The sequence below is a fragment of the Haliotis asinina genome, chromosome 6 (assembly GCF_037392515.1).
Source record: "Haliotis asinina isolate JCU_RB_2024 chromosome 6, JCU_Hal_asi_v2, whole genome shotgun sequence".
NCBI classification, from domain to species: domain Eukaryota; kingdom Metazoa; phylum Mollusca; class Gastropoda; order Lepetellida; family Haliotidae; genus Haliotis; species Haliotis asinina.
The window spans coordinates 32,789,417-32,807,491 of NC_090285.1; the positions used below are offsets into that span (position 1 = coordinate 32,789,417).

An 18,075-nucleotide genomic window follows, 5' to 3' on the forward strand; every position below is an offset into this window, starting at 1 on the left:
GTGTGTGCGTGCGTGCGCGCTCGCGCTTATGTTTCTTAGTTATTATTTTGTTGTTTGTATTTACTGTTTCACGGGATTTTTATATAACATGGAAACTGAACATCAGATGTTACTGCAGTGTCCACACACACGTTATGCGCTGCTGAGAGTTCAAACCAGCTGTCTCCTCAAACATCCAGTCGAAGGGGTGCGGCCAAAACGTTATGTTCATAGTACGTTTGGGCTGAACCAGGATTCGAACTTTAATCACCTTTTAAGAGAGAAGATGCAATACATAATCCACACCCAGCCATACCGTGAATTATATATACAATTATGATGACAGGCGTTATGACGAATATTATCTCTCATATACCCACACATGTATGCACACACTGTACATGTATACTAAAGTATCGTTGGAAATAGAGGGAAAAAATCTGTTTTTAGACTGTTACCCTGTATCTCTAAAATTGACACAATTGCAAATAGTATACAACCATGTTTACTCGTGAAATCAGGAAAAAAATACCAGGAAAAAATACATCAGACTATAGATTCAACCAGGTATGATGTCGACTCACTTAACATGAAATGCATGTGGAAGCACAAGGGGCCATCTCAAAGACATTTAAATCAGCCATCGTATTATAAATGTCTCATCTAAATAGATGGCATGACGACCCGATCGGGACTGTAAAATATTGCAAATATTTATGGCATGCCATTTGCTTCCCCAGTTTATTTCCTCTCAATGATTGTCATATCTGAGCTGATATCTCTAAGCTCCTTCCCGAGCCCGCCCATGCACCGTCTGTGACACCCGTTCTGACAGTTCTAGTGAGATGCCATGGCAGCTACATCCTTAATAGTTTCAGCATTATAGTTCTTATTGTTTGTGTCAGCTGGCGTTTATAATGTAACAAAGTGTAATGTTAAAATCGTCATTTATAAAGTGTCCTTTGTAACACAACGGATATTTGCTGCATGGTTCTTCAGGTCACCAATCCAAATACATGCTGTACTTACGACTCTTCACGTTCCTGATTCACACCAGTTCAACTACAAAGTATAGTGTACTAGAAGTTGAGGGGTTGAAAGTGTGTTGTGTCCATATCCACAGCGGGGACTGTCCACAGGAACTAAAATTACGTATGTTTCCTTGGTCACCATATCCTAGTCCAGAATGTCTCAGCACATATATAACCTCACAACCTTATCCTCATAGAGATTGTTTGTATAATTAATGGCACGGACGCAGAGGCAGCAAGTCAACATTTATTGACAAAGTGATTGAGTTTATGTATCACAATGTATACTTCACAAACAAAACTGTCAAAATCTTGAGCCAAAACAACACTCATTTACAGTCTTTTGCTTGGTGAGAAGAAAAGGGTCAAAACATGCAGGTATTTCAGAGCCAGTACCAGCCTGTAGAAATTGCATTGTTTCTGTTGCCTAAGTAAAGAAAAATTAAATCAAAGTGCTAGTAACTGCCTGTCCAAAAAAAAGTTCTAAATGCATTCTTGTCTGGTTAACATTACTCTATTTTTGTCTCAAAGGAGGACTAAATATTTATATGCAGTTTTTCACAAATGGAAGAGGACCTGAGAACAATGCATAGCCTCAACAATGCATATATTGGTACAGAATGTTAGAACCGGTTTATTAAAAAGAAATTGCTTGACTTCTCCAGCTCAATGATTCCATACGTTTCTGCGCAAGTACTGACCTGCAGAACTCTATTCTGTACATTAAAACATCAGTATAATCCCTCAAGTTGTAGGGTTTGAAGCGAGCACATTGAACAACAAACAAGTAACTACATTTCAACATTATAGCTTGCAGGAAGTACAAAAATATAACATAAGCTGAACTGATGGTTTGGGGTATCACAGACCAAAACAGCTGGTCGTTAACTGGACGGCTGTCTCAATATAAGCACTAAAAACACACACACTCTTTCAATTATATTTCACCATGGATACTTGGTAATAGGTGTGTGAAGCAAAGCACACCAGTACTTCCATCATGACAACATCATACCACTGCATAAGACATTAAGAGCTAATATTAATCATTCATAAAAATAAGATAGATAGACCTGATCAAATTCTACACTTATCACTGAGTAACCTTTGTAAGCACTCTTTAAAAAATCTGAATATGCACATATTTTCCTAATCTCTATGTTTACAAAGAAACCTTTCTAAAGGACTGTTTACTTTGCTGAAAACAGTTTTATTTATATTTGAGCAATGTATGTTTCCTACTGTTCAATCTATGGTTTGACATGCATGTATAGTCCGTTTGGCTCAAAGGTGGACCGATGAATTGCAATGTAACTCGAAAACTAATAAACATAACATAATCAGTGAAGCGCTGATCATAATCAAAACAGCGTACCAACTCTTCACTGTTTATTACAAGGGAGGAGTGCAGACTCATGTGTTTGAGAAGCATGTGCACAAGTGCGGAGAAAGTTATTTATTCATTAACCTGTGCTGTGCTGTCTCAACGCAATCTTGCACACGAGGCTGTCCCTTTCTCTGCACTCCTCCCTCATTACAAATAGTGAACTGTGTCAATATATTCATGATAGTTTGTTAAGCAACTGTTTTATTTTATGGAAAAATATTCTGCAAAAACCTCACAGAGTTGGCATGATGTTCTGATTATGATCAGCGTTTCATTGAGTATGTTACGTTTCTTAGTTTTCAAGCAAGACTGCAATTCATCGGTCCACTTTTGAGCCAAACGGACTAAAGATAATCAAGATTCTAAACACATGTGTGCGTATGCTGGTGAATATGCTACTGCTTGCTATAAATTCAGTGAAATGTTCCATGGAATGCAGAGACTACAATCACTACAAATATAGTGCAACAAAAGATTCCATAATTCCAAAAGTAACTTTTACACAGGTCATTCACACTATACTCAGGTTACAAACCAAACCTCTCACTTGTAAGGCAAATAAACAAAACTGCAGCAAACAGTATAATGCAAGCAGAAACTACACATGATCAGTGATGGCAATAACCCCTGACATGTGGGCTTACCATCTGACTGACAAACCAGGAGTCCATAACTGTCATCTGATGCCTTTTGTATTTAACTGTGTGCTGCTTTGACCATCACGTCGGTTACCATGGTTACATCACTGCTCTGTCAACCAAACATAGGAGTGATGCCTCAAATGATGCAGTTCTAAAGCACTTACCACTTTCTTCAATCCCATGAAGACAGGTATGATGATGACAAACTTGGAATCATAACAATCTCTGTGAATCAAACATTTTGTGGAAAGTATACCATTGTCAGTTTGGTTAGAGATGGTAACAGATTTCCAAAATATTTTATGTGACACTATTTTACCAATATAAGCAGCATTAGTGTTCTGACAGCTATGTATATCACAGGCTTGACACAATATTCCTGACATGTAATTCATGAAACTTATTCACTCTCAGGAAAGAACACTGAAGAAAAAAAGTTGTGAAAACAGAACCTAAATGATGTACAATGTAGTGATTACTAGAAAATGCTCCAACACAGTTCATTTAAGTGAGTGAGTGAGAATGGCAGATTCTACAGATGTGCTATGCTTACACTTTACAAACAGTAAACAAATGTTTCAATAATTAAGTAAAATTTTGTTTGATTCAAACAACACCTCAGAGAGATCTATTTTCCATTTGCCTGAAGTCTGGATTAGGATCAAGAAAACTGATCATTACATACATGATAAATATAACACAAGTTTTAACTTTCAAATGGCCATGTTTATACATCATAAACGACATGTCAGTGCAATAGTTATATCATCAACAACTGACAGTAACATTACAAGGTCTTAAAACAGATTATACTAACAGTGTTTAACAAATTAATTCCCATCTTCTTCAGTGAAAAGGCCAGTCGGGTTGTCATGTAGAAGATCTGGGTTCGATTCCCCACATGGGCACAATGTGTGAAGCCCCTTTGTTGTGTCCCCCGCCGTGATATTGCTGGAATATTGCTAAAAGCAGCATAAAACCATACTACTCAGTGTAAACTTTGAGAAATGAAAGAGATTCTTCTCACCTGTTTGGGGCATTCATCTGCCATGAATCTGAGTAGTGTATTTACATGTCAATCATCACGTTTATGCTCTTATCACTTCTTATGTACTCCAATGCATCAACAAGTCAATTCAACTTTGATAATTTAATTGTGCCTCCCGTAACAATTAACTGCATTGAATTTCAGTACTCAGTCTTAAGATAAATCACCAATAGCCATAGGTATCAATATACTTTTATTTTTCAATCTTATTTGATTGGTATTTGACATTATGTGCCAGTCATTCATCATGAATATAGCCATGCTGTCATGGACGGACTCAAGAAAACACAAATGCTACCAGATGTTACCTTCAACTGGCTTCATACATGGATGGGATAAAAACCAAAGGTGTAATTCTCTGTTAGTCTCGCTGCATGCACACAATGCTGAGTGTCCTGAGATGTCCTGTTTACACCATGCTGTCATTAGCTGTCCATTAGGTCCAGCAGGTCGTCACCTTGGCTGGAGGAGTTGCCCTCCACTGTCAACTCACCCATTATTTTACTCAGTTGTGCACTCTTTTGTTTCTGAGGAAATATATTACAGAAGTAAGACAAGTGCACAATTCCCTGCTGTACAATAATCAGTGCCACCATATATCTCATCACTAATAATGATCTCTTCATCACATTAACGTTGCCACTTATGTGACCCACATCCCTTCATCACGTTCATGTTACCACTTATATGACCCACATCCCTTCATCATGTACATAAGGCCTATGAGCAACCTATGACTGTCCAATCAAACGCAAGATGGCCTTATGGATTTAACCAATCAGACAATATTTAGGGTTTGGCGATATATACAAAACCTAGAAGTGATCGTATGGACAACAGCATTCAGAATCATTTGGGTACAAACCTTTTTGAGGTGAAAGTTCAAAAGGTATGTGCAAATGTCCACTTTTACGATTTGGTAAACTGTGTTCTGATTGGTCAGTCTCAAAGGTTACTTGATGCGACCTCCTACTAAGGTTTACTAGACTCAGTAGAGGAGTGGAACGAATAATACTGGGACTATGTTCATGTTGACCTTTATCTGATCCACTATCCTCTCATCACGTTCATGCTCCCATATTGAAATGCTGCTAACCTTAGATGCGTCTATCTTGACCACCTTGGATTCTGCTGTTTCTATTGGCCGTATTGCTGCTGCTTGTCTGTGGAAAGGTAAAAAGTACTCCGAATATGGAACAACAACTTCTTTACATGTCACCAAACGTGAGTGAGTGAGTGAGAGTGAGTGAGGGAGTGAGCGAGCTTACACCTGCAGTATCATAGCAGGGGACACAAGAAATGGGCTTCCCACATTGTACTCATGTGTGGAATGGAACCCAGGTCTTTGTCGATGACGAGCCAACTTTAACTGCTAGGCTGCCACACAGACCCCACAAACATGAGAAACCTATGATTGGCAGTGTCAGCAATGATCCCCAATGTTTTCAGTTTGTGATAAACTAGGTGGATGTCGAGACGTTATGAGACTATGGGGATGATGGAGGATGATAGTGAAAGAACATGAGTGTAGTACTTACTCCTCCTCTTCATCTGTGTGGAAAAGATTCAGACGGAATTCAGAATTTTTTGTGACACTTGTGCCAATGAGTTGTGACAGAAGGTCCAGGTGAGCCTTGGCAAGTGGGTTTGGCGTGGCAGAGTCCTGAAAGAGGGAGATGTACAATGGCTTGGTGGACAAGAATATTTTCTGATGGCTGATGGAGAGCATACTATTGTTCACCTAGAGCACATTTTGGAGATATAAGCATTCTATGCTGTGACCTTGCCATTGCAGATATGGCTTTCTCAAAAGAACTGTTATGAATTAACATCAACCCAAACTCACAATATCGGACACTGTGGAGCCACTGTGTGCAGAACTACTGGTCAGCTCCACTGGCCGGGCTACAGAGTACCTGAAGAACCATACACAATACAGTATGTTACAGCAGCAATGTTCTGGATGTTACAAGCGTATGAACATGGATTGTTAACACCAGTATTGATGTAACTTGTTGTGTTGGCATTGTTCTGGTCTGTCAACATGGGATTGATTTAACATGTCACTGTGGTACAGTTACAGCAGTACCAACAAAGTTTGTTACACTGGTATTGTGTTGGTATGTTACGATACAGGCCTGGCATGTAACTACAACACTGCTCTGGTATGTTACAGAAGATTCAAGGAACATTGTAAAAGTAAAGCTAAAATTATTTCAAGGATTTTAAGAAGTATATATATAATAATTATAAAATGAAATAACTGAAGAATCAAACTGCCTGTAACACATTATATATCTTACACTATAACTTGTTCACCTGTAACTAAGTGTGTATAATGAAGCAAATATCTCCCAGATCACATTGGATATCTATATCTAATCAGTGCTGTATGAGAGCCACATGTTCACTGAGAGATGTACAGTGCCTGGTGACCCTCTGATGATTGACATACTCACATGTTGGTGCCCAGCTTGGTGACCCTGTCCCCCTTCATGTCATAGGACCCCTCCTTGGTGGCCAAGGAATAGCTGTTGCAGGGGAAGGAACTGCTGCTCACCTTGCCGTCTTCAGTGAATGATCTGCCAACACAATCACAGCAGCCAGTCAGGGGTAGGGCTGCCTATCTACACTGACCACAGATACTCTTAATTGCTAATTGAACATCCTGCTGATAAACATCAGAGAAGTTTGAGCAAACTTCTAAACAAATCATACAGCTTCTCCTAAAATGCTTCCTACACCTTGATCTAGCATTGTAACAAGTCCCTGTGTACTGAGCCATAATGAACTACATAAAGGATTTGAACAAAATACATGTTATTACTGACAGTTAGGTCAACTTGGTCCCTAAATGTACTTTTGTACTGTTCCAGAGAGCAATGACACAGTGCCTGTACTCACCTTATAGTGCCAGGCACCTCTGTGCCCCAGGGGAGTTGTCCTGATGTTGGCAGCACGAAGCGGCCATTGTTACTCTGTACTTTGTCTTTTAGAAATATAGAAACCTGGAAAACAATATTGACAAAATAAAATATTGCTGTTAGACACTCAACCAGTCAGTTACAGCCACAGTGTAGTAGTCAGAAAGTGAACTGCCTCATACAAGGTCACATATTTTAATTCATACATAAATGTCGTTTTCTGATTGGCTGAGCACTCCTCCATCATTTTCAGTGTACCTCACTTTCAAGCAAGTAACATTCTATGTACCTCGCTGGGAATGCAGAACTAATTTGGTACTTCATGGTTAGAATTCTTTATCTTGAATAACATTGAATCTCATAAAATGTATGGAAATCACTGATGCTTTTGCGAATGCGAAACAATGGAAGGGAGATAACTCTAAATCTGGTTTTCTTCAAAATCTCATAATGACTACAAACGGTTTTGTACCCATGCCTAAAATATTTAAAAAATTAACACTGAAGTGTTTGGGAAGACAAATACGTTGTTCACTTGTCCCTCTGGGCCCATGGGTTGATGTACCCTTTATTTTTGTTTACATAAACAAACATCATCCTATGTCCCCCTCATGACCAGTGAGCACCTTATAATGTAGTTGCTGAATGCAAGCAGAACAGGTGTTTATCACATCAGAGCGGCAGGTCACTCTATGTACTGATAAGGACATGCTTGTGGTTTTACACATTTTCATTAACAAACAAGGTTGAGTTGTTGTTTTTAAAAAAAGATGCAGATGTATATTCTCACTTCATTTGACCTGAAATCATATGGGTCATACAGAGACATCAGATACACAAATATGAATGCTACTGAATGTACAATAGAGGAAATATCAGATTTCTTTCTAAAGAGGCCACAGACTATAAACAGTGCATCAGATACAGCTCTCCCAGTCAGACTCAAAGAGTCCATATTGAGCCAACAAGAGGCCCAGTATCTCAACAGACGAACTCACCCTGATGTGCATATCTTGGAAGAAGTTGAGAAGTGTCTGTCTGATCAGGTGGAACTCCCCAGCAGACATTGGTACGTATGTCTGAAAGTACAGGCAACGCTCATTACATGTTTTACAAGGAAAACAGAGGCACATGCATTTTCTTGAATGAAATTTTCCAGCTATATGATAGTGGTCTGCAAAATAATAGAGTTTGGACCATACAATCCAGTGACTGACATCATGAGCATCAATCTGTGCATTAAATATCAACAACTCCAACCTTTGGGAACATATTGTCACCTGAAATTGTCATGTTTAACTTCAGATGGTGCTGAACAGTTCAGTTCTTTAAGAACAAATGATATCGGGCATATGCATAAAATGTTGTAAAGGATCTTCCTTTTGTTATCTTTATTTCTGCCACAACAAAAGGGTGCTTTCCACAATACTTATTGACTTTTGAGATGTACGAGTATGTTGTTGAAGAATCATCTCATCCAGACCATGCTTCAGACAGTCTGTCAATACTTAAAGTTGTTTTTAGCAAAATAGATTTCACTGTTCAATCAATTACCACATACCTCAATTAACATTCTATATACATGGTCGACCTGCTGTCTGGCATTGGTGTCCCCGTCGATGTAGTTGCGTACAGCATCCATGTGGTTGAGGGTGATGAGCAGAATCTCTTTGGGACGGAGACACAGGGAGATCTGGTACTTGAAGGCCATTGTCATCAGATCATACAGCTAAAATGTCATACATCAAACATCACTGAATGGAAATATATCTGGCAGGTTCTTCACAAGTGAATATGATGAATGTTCCTGTAAAGTGTAGATTTTGGGCTGGATTAATAAATTCTCCTCCTTGTAAGTAAATCTGATGACAACAATCATGCATGATGTATGTAAAAAAATAAATATCTGGTCCTGTTTGACTACCAGTATCTAATGTGCCTTATCTAAACATAAGTGTTTCTAAACATTACTATTAACTGACATATCATACATATTCAAGAACAAATGGTTTTGCAAGAACATTTCAGTGCATGATCCCTGCATGTATGATAACTGACCTTGTCCATACTAGCAGCATTGAGCCTCATGATGGAAGCATGGGCCAGTCTGTCGAAAACTGTCCGCATGGCCTTCTTGGAGTACAGCGTCTGTGGCTTGAACAGCTCCTCCATGAAGCGTTTGTTAAACATCGTCTGTACGATGTCGTTCAGCACTGAAACAAAGCAAATGAATGAGTCAATGGGACATATGTCATTACGTTACCAGTCCAAAGTTTAATCTATTACCGTCAGCATACCTTGCTAACATGTGAAGTACCTGATGGGATGTGTATTGGCAAATAGGCTGTATTGCAATACACTCTGATTCTGGTACTTATACTGCAACATGTATTGACATATACTTAGAGTTAAAGAGTTTGTTAGTGACATGTCGCACTCAACAATATTAAAGCTATATGGCGCTGTCTGGACCAGACATTCAGCTATCAACAGCAGGAGCATCGATCTACACATTTGGGAACCAATAACGTGTCAACCAAGTCAGTTAGTCTGACCACCCAATCCTGTTAGCCACCTCTTACAACAGGTATGGGTTACTGGAGATCAATTCTAACCTGGATCTTCACAGGTTAAATTACTTATGAAGGAAACATAGGCTGGTGAATGAGAGTATTGGTAGAGTTTGAGTTAAACCATGGTGATATTCACAAGACATCTTACGTTCTGTTACCAAACATGCTGCTTCTCATAAAAGAGATTTCAGTATATATCTTCTGAAAAGAGAATGGTGGGAATCTGGTACTAATACTGTGCAGTTTTAGATTCTTCCTTGAATGTTTGAGCTGTTAGCATAACACAGCTATATACTTGCAACAATCTTTACATAATTTATTTATCTGAGGCAAAGAAATTTCTGATGAAATAGGTCAAGAGGGGAATAATATCAAATTTGTCAGCTGTTGTCTGCTAATGAATGAAGACACTTCGGCAATATAATAAGATGTGCAGTGACATATATTTGTAGTTCATTAGTGCCATGGTGACATTATCATAGAGCCAATGTATCAGTTTGTATTCATCAAACCTGCAACATATATTACAAACAAAAAGTATGGAAACAACCTGGTGTGTTTCACCACCCTGGCTTTTTGCTCTTTTTGACAATGTTTTATTCACTGAAACCCAATGAATACTGAATCAGTAGCATCACTTCAAGTTGTAACATGTCGTTTAAAGTGCCCATCAAGCACATGAAAAGTTGCATTTACCTCAAAGTATGAAGGACCTCACCACTTTTTGGTTTATACATGACTATCAAAATTTTGGGTGTTCCCATACTTCTTAATTGAAGTATACATTGTGAAAGGCTGAAGAATCATAATGACCATAGAAAGTACATAAAACATTGTCACTGAATATGGCTGAATAGAAGTATGTTGCCATACATTCATATTAAGGATTGAGACACATTACAGTGAATCATGGCAACTTAGATGAAATTACTGTGTTGTCCATGAAATTATTAACTGTGGAAGCCCAAAATGCCAGTGAAGAGAGCGTGCCGGTTTAGTGAACCTTTCCCTCACTGGTCCAGCCATTTTGACATGATGACTGACAAACTGTGCCATAACAATTAATTTAAAATGCAAGTGACACATGCCACTCGCCAATTTACCTTACCTCATCAGGCAATATCAATGAGCTTCACGCTGATGGTAACCCACTGTGTTGTTAATACACAATAAGCCCGTCTTCCAATAAACAGGAGAGCTGAGATACAACATGCTGGTTTAGACAGCATTAATTACTGTACAAACAGTCATTTGGCTGGTCTCTTTTTCGAAGAAATATGGAATAGACTGATGCCGGAATTGAGGATTACAGTAAGTAATCACAAATTAACTAACTACTGCCAGCTAACAGCAACTATAAATTCTTTCACCCAAACTCAAACGTATATATGCACTACCGAAGACATTCTACGTTTGGTACATTACTACATAAATCATACAATATAAGTCCCTCCTCTTCAATCTTCACTTTGATGCTGAAACCACATATCCATAAATACATCTTGCAGATACAATTCGCACATCTGAATTCTGTTTGAAATTTGCTTTTGTATAATATCATCTGCTCACAATTTAGTGAAAATTACATGGTTTGTAAATCTAGCCAGTCTTGTTACTAAATCACAATTTATTGCGTCTTTCATAATAATTTGTGACAAATAGCATATCTTTTATACACGCACGCACGCACGCACGCACGCACGCACGCACGCACGCACGCACGCACGCACGCACGCACGCACGCACGCACGCACGCACGCACGCACGCACTGAAAAAGGCCCCGCATCATCATGATCACCAGTATTTAAAATTTTTACTGCTTGGTTAAATCTCAGATGACCATTCTGAAACATCGGCTATAAACCGAGAATTGCTGAAAATGCTTCCATAAGCAACAACATGAATGTTGTAGTGAACTTTCAGTCAGTGTGTTTATAAGATCACGCTGATGTTCATTACATTTTGCCTATTACATCACAACTATAATTCAAAACAATCTTCCTTACATGAATCCTTGAATTCTTCATACAGTTCAAAATAATATGACAAATAGTCTTTGTCATCAATCCCAAGTGTCTCAGTGATATCTAGCAAACTATATCAGGTGCCACACTCAGAAAGGACTTGTCTCAGACTGTACACCATGGATAGTTTTTTCATACTGTGAGTGATATTTGCCTACCCATTGCATAAACATGCATCTGAAGGGCAATTTTTCATCTGTGTTTTTACGAGATTTTTGTCAGTATTTAGACCTCTTGGCTTTGATACTAGACAGTAGACAGGAGACCAGTCTAAATCAGCTGGTACCAATTATGTCATAATCAAAGGGTGGGAACTGAGGCTGCTCAGCAGAGGCCTCATAATGGCATAACATCTCAGCATTTATAGAGCGTGTTACACAAAAGAAATGAAAAATTTCTATTTTGATTCACATACGAAAAAAAAAGTGATGTTTTTGTGTACACTTCCCCTTCAGGATGTATTAGATATGAACGATTAATACAGGAAGGACGTACATGTGATTCAAAAGAATACCAATCCTGTAGCATGCCAGTACCATTTGTTCCAAAGATTGATTTCCACCTATATGTCCAAAGGTTTACTCTTCACATCAGTCATGATCAATGCCTATCAACTACCATGCTATCATGTTATCAAGACTGAAGTAAATTTTACTTGTCTTGGAATTCTGACCAGTATCCAAGGTATCAAAAGCTGCACATCAATTGTTCCTATGACACAGGTAAATTCTAATGTTTGCCAGTCTGCAACAATCAAATTGGGCTTACGCCTGACCAGTGATTGTGATACAAGACCAATTAAGTTAAGGATGCTAAAGGAACATAGTTCTACCCAGACAGGTGTAGGGTGTGCGGGCACAAAGGAGTCACCTTACATTTGGTGTTCCATATCAAGTAACAGAATAGAAGCTTCTCTTAGCGTGAAAACAATGTTGTTGTTTTTTATTTCATTCAGCCTATATAAAGTTACTGCTCATACAATACACCCGTTTTCCCCATGTGTGATCAGTTATTCACTTACTGACAATGCTTGGTTGAGGTATTGACCTATGTGAATGAGTTATCGATACCTGCTTGAATGAAGCATTGACAGGCAGTTAATCATGTGGCACAGAACCTCAGTGTGAATGTCAAACTATCTTGTACATTTCTAATTCAAGGATGACACGAAAGGGACCTGCTCATACACGGACTTCACTTAACTAGTGATGGAAAGATGACAATATTTTATGACCCATGTTGGCTCTATGACAAAGATTTCTCATTCCATCTCAATGAAGAATGACAGTCTCAACACATCATAAACAGTGATACGTGGAGAAAACAACTGAGATGAGTTTGTGTCTTTGGCATAACAAGTGAACATTTTAACCACTTGGCTAGGCAACCGCTCCCACAGTTGAGAAGTATAGTTCAAATTTTACACCTTTAACTTAGTTTAAGCATATTACCGGCCATTACTAATGTATGAGTAGAATAAATCAATATGTACACAAGCTTTGAACCACTGCTGTGTAACCATGGTAACCCTGGATATAGCTTTGAAATGGGATACTGACATCACATGCACAAATAAAGCACTAGTGAAAACACTGCAGCCTTCTTAACATGTTCACATTTTGACTAGGCAGATGGCATGATAATTTGGTCATCTCGGAAACTTACAGCAACCACTCATGGGTTCAAAATGTTTCTTAAAAACCACTTTAAGTGACTTTAAGAAAGTCACCTGTCCTGACTAATTTTCCACCTGCAATGATTTCTATGACATAATCATGATAATGTAATTATGAAGAAATAAATCAACATGGTATTTGATGTTAATATTTAGAGGACTTTTCATTGAAAAGTGATAAATAGCCAAGAAACATAACCAAAATTTATTATCATTGCGAAATCTAATAGATACATTTTGAGTAGATATGAAATTAAATCCAAGTTTATTTGCAATCTGAAACCATAAGCAGCAATTATGTAGTAGCCAAAGGACAAGAAAGATACAGGACATGTAAGATGCCATTACTTGATTGCCCGAAAAGAAAAATGACTTGTCCCGAGTATTGGGCAATGGGATTTTTGAACCCCTGCTACTTACAATACAATGGGCGATCTTTTTGTTGCGAGGGGCGATAACTCTCCTTTTGAAATGATATGAGTGACGGTCCAACTTCTCGCTTCCGTTCTGGTTTCCGACTCAAAGTGCGCTGCGACAACTTGCTACATGTAAAGACAGAACCCAGCAAACACGTTGCCGTGGTCACCTTCATTGAAAAAATTGATCGTTTATGACGAAAAGTCATCAACGGACACACGTCTTGCTTTGCTTTTTAGTTTAGAAAGGCATCGTTTGTTTAATTTCCAAATGCAGTACAAACTGACACGATAGAAGATAACAGGGAAAACGCCATGAAAAGTTGCTGTATTGTCACAGCATTTCCTACGACAGAACAAGTCTCGGGTGTCATAGCATCTATGAAATAACGAAAATTCTTTTTTTATACGTTATCAGCCCTTATGTTATTCCCAATGGTAATTCATTAACTATTGTGCACATTAAAATCTTACAAATAGTTCCTATACTACCACCAATCTCAACGTAAAAGAAAATCGGAGATACACCTCCGGCAAAAGAGTATTCCCTGGAAGTTCTTTATCGAGAATTTGTGATTACTACACATCCTTAACAACTGAAGAAATTCCATATAAAATTTAACAGTTAGTTAGAAACATAAATATTACGTTTTCAGCAGCAGTTCTTCACTAATCTGAATCCATTTTGGTTTAAAATTCTGACACTACTGTATATTTTTATGTATACTTATACAAGTGTCATGCATCTATTATCCAAGCAGTTAGTCGGTTGCATCAGAAAAACCAGTCATCATAGCTTGAAATAAAATATTTACCCCTTATAAAATATGTCCACCAGTCAGTGTTGTGCGTCCTGTTATATAAGTGCATTTACTGAATCATTTCCTACAAAAGTTTAACACCACTTAAAGCTCTTAATATATTTACAGAGATTTCTCACAACAAACAGCATATAATTCTAACCACCCAAGAGGATGTGAATCATAACATGACATTTCATATATTTCATGTTATGGTAACATTAAATTGACAAAATATTTCTCATGACAGACCATGTACTATCTAACTTTCTGATTTTCATTCAACAGTTCTAAAAGAAAACTTTAGGTTATGTCTGTTTCTTAGGAATACACACAGAAAATTTGTTTATCATCAAATATATGTTTTTGATGATGATAAATTTGAATTTAACCCCACAATGATTACATGAAGATATGCTGATGCATTTATTTATATTATAACAAATAACAGTACAATGTTCAATGACTGAATAAAGTCATGCATGTGTAATGTAATATTAAAGTATACATGCACCAGCATACAAAGAATCAGATAGATTTTCAACATTGTACAGTGCAAATACAATGTAAAGTGGGAAAAGATATCGACTTCATTGATATATTTGTGTTGGAATTTGAAAAATTCATATAATGCAACAAAGCAGAAAGAGCAAGGTCTAAAAAATGAAATACGAACTTTTCATGACTGTTACAATAATCTGATCACTGTGAAGACAAGATGTATGTAGACACTGTAGAAAAATGTAAACCATTCGATGCTGACAACACTTAACAGTACCATTTATATTAGAGATTGAAATTTACTATGAATATGAATATATGTATCGTTTAGTTGTCTAATGAAAATAACATTTGGAAAGTGCCCTTGAATGTGTACTTAACCTAATGGTAGTTTTGCTTAGTATATTTAATAAATTAATATTTTAATACTATTTCCTTTATTAAAACTTAAGAAAAACGTTTTAATTTATACACTTAATTGAGGATCATTAAAATGAAGTCATTATAGAAATTTGCAATATTTTTATTTATTATTTATCCATACAGTGAATTAATATTTCATGCATCACAAACCGTTACAGACATAAAAAAGTACAGTAGGGATTTTAGTTATCCCCACTTCATCGCATTTGCAAGTTGGCTACATATAGGTGATAACTGCCATAATTCATCCGTTACTGTTATTTTACAATCACTTCACCATTGTTTCTCCCTTTCCTCTGTACCTGATAAGTATCTGTATTGTCAGAAATCTCAATCCCATCATGAACGACCCAATAAAATTTACATAACAAGACTTTCAGTGTTCCACATTTCGCACATCATATCAACTCACCACTTTAATGAATTCCATGAATGCAGCTATATCTTCCGTAATGCTATGACGATTTGAGTACATATACAATGAAAATACACTGCAGTTTTAAATGTGTGATACTGAGACATATAGTGCCAGACGCAAATTACTGACTGCAAAATATCAACAAAACGACAAAACATAACTTGAAAACGATCATCTGATTCCACCGCCTCACTTCGAACTGCCATTTCGCAATTCATACTTGCAATGTAAGCAGCCATGCCTATCCTAGGTGTATCATAGAATCACAGAATAAACATTTCAGGAAATAACACTTGATATATCATCGTATAACGGAAAAGATATGCTGTCCATGCACCAGCGTGAACGTTCCCAGTGATGGCAAAGGCTATACTGGTTAATTGTCTCTAAATGTAATAGTAACACGTATGGCGCACATCACGTATATGACATGCGCTGTCAGTTTAAGGGTGGACAGTCCGGATCAGCACACCTAGCGGATTAGTAACGGGCAGATAAATTCAAAAAGATCACCCATTACTGTGACGATATGGCTTGCACTGTATTCTGCCTCTCTCATTAATTAGCTGTTCTTAAATTATTTCTTTCACCCAAATAATGAGCCAACATGCTCTCATAAGCCCAACCCTAGCTAGTACTGCCATAGAAAATCATTGATTTTCACCTGCATCTAGTGAGATGTAGTGAGCTTCAACATCTGGGTAATATCGCTGAAGTTTACATTGACCCTGTGGCCTTGCTTGTCAAGTCATTTGATTATCTTCCAGCTCTCATCACGTCATGATTAAGACTATCCCACAATTATTATATCTAGACCAAGCATGTTACCTGTGTCTGTCTCTCAGACATTGTTGCAGGAGGGGTAATGACATGCATTGTACATATTCAAGGCAGAAACTACCGACCTCCTGCTCATTAACACAATATATTATCAAGTTTAAGTCCTGTGTCATTTGCTTAAATTATCATACCTTGAAACCTCAAAATGTTCTCTGTTGTGTTACTGCAGAGACCATATAATTATATGGTCTCTGGTTACTGAAATAGCAATGAAGAACCAATGCTTGTGTTGGGGGAAGCGTTATGGCTATGGTGCTGACAATTTGTAGACAATACTTAATCATTCATGATCGCGATGGGCATGATCACACACATATAATATCCTGATATGACAAAGGGACATAATTTAGAGTATATTCAGTATTGTAAACCAAAAGTCACTGTGTTCTGTAATCTGATTGGTTGAAAAACATGATCAAATGGTATTAGATTCCCGGAAACTGCAAGACTATTCACTGTGTATTGACCTCGCAAACAATTGTTTTGATGAGTCATCAACAGTGGTGACGTCATTTAAATCATATTGTGACATAAAGTCAGAATGACGTCACAAATGAGCAACTCCAGACGCTACCATGGGAACCAGCTGAAACGGCCTGCTTCTGACACTTCACTGCTGTACCCGTACTCGATGTAAACGAGTGCAGACAGTAAAACCCTTTGGTTTACTTATGTGTTTACAATGTCGATAAACATCATGTGTTGGCCAATTTCCGAGTGTTATTGAGTATTCGAAGCACGGGAATGCATTTGGAACCGACAGCGTCTCTTAAGAAAAGGCTGCTGAAGTTAATTCATATTTACCGAATTACATTCCCCTTTGTGAATATGTGAACATTAACAAGGTCAGTAGACTATTGTGAGCGTGATGTGAGCTGGAAGATCAATAGCACTATCTCTTTAGCTCGTGTCACATTCACTGCAGTACCCCAGTGCTGATGTCTTGTTCCAGCATGTTGGCATATTCTCAGCATGTTGGCATATCTGTGGCTGTGCATTAAGAAGCAGGGAAGTGACATACTGTATGATTTTCGTGTCACTCACCATGCTCCCAACTTTACTGCAGCATGTTCAATGTACAACTGCAAATAACTGACAGTTATTCAGTCTAAAGTAAACAGCCACCGGTCGTGGCCACGGAGCACTGTCAGTCTGAGGCTATGTTTCTTTATCTTACCTTTCTTTGCTTTTTCGCTTGGAATATTCTGAGCTCGTAATCTTTGATCTAATATATACATCATCTCTCCACCAAGATTGATGAAAAGCAGGGGCAGTGTTTTCAGTGACATCTTCGCCGACAGCTAAAGTGTGTATCGTTTCTAAGATAATCCCTCACACCTGCTAATGATAGCTTCGGCAGGCAACCGACAGTTCTCGTTTGGTCTCGTTCGATC

The 18,075-nt window shown here is 37.9% G+C and overlaps 1 protein-coding gene across 1 annotated transcript; it reads right to left on the bottom strand.

The window, feature by feature from the left end:
- Positions 1-1,243: 1,243 nt before the first annotated feature.
- Positions 1,244-18,071, bottom strand: LOC137286834 (protein OSCP1-like). The gene is made up of 10 exons (XM_067818845.1): positions 17,859-18,071; positions 9,069-9,223; positions 8,572-8,739; positions 8,009-8,089; positions 6,991-7,094; positions 6,546-6,668; positions 5,933-6,002; positions 5,625-5,749; positions 5,183-5,249; positions 1,244-4,613 (listed from the first exon to the last, which is right to left on the bottom strand). Exons 1-10 carry the CDS (start codon positions 17,968-17,970, stop codon positions 4,512-4,514), a joined length of 1,107 nt encoding a protein of 368 aa, XP_067674946.1. The 5' UTR covers positions 17,971-18,071; the 3' UTR covers positions 1,244-4,511.
- Positions 18,072-18,075: the final 4 nt, after the last annotated feature.

Bases quoted from the DNA above. Each gene is read 5' to 3' on its own strand.
- LOC137286834 (XM_067818845.1), bottom strand. From the start codon at position 17,970: ATGTCACTGAAAACACTGCCCCTGCTTTTCATCAATCTTGGTGGAGAG. The intron at 8,090-8,571 runs GTATGTGGTAAT...CTGTACTTTCAG, and splicing joins TATATAGAATGTTAATTGAG to ACATACGTACCAATGTCTGC. The intron at 7,095-8,008 runs GTGAGTTCGTCT...ATTGTTTTCCAG, and splicing joins TCCAAGATATGCACATCAGG to GTTTCTATATTTCTAAAAGA.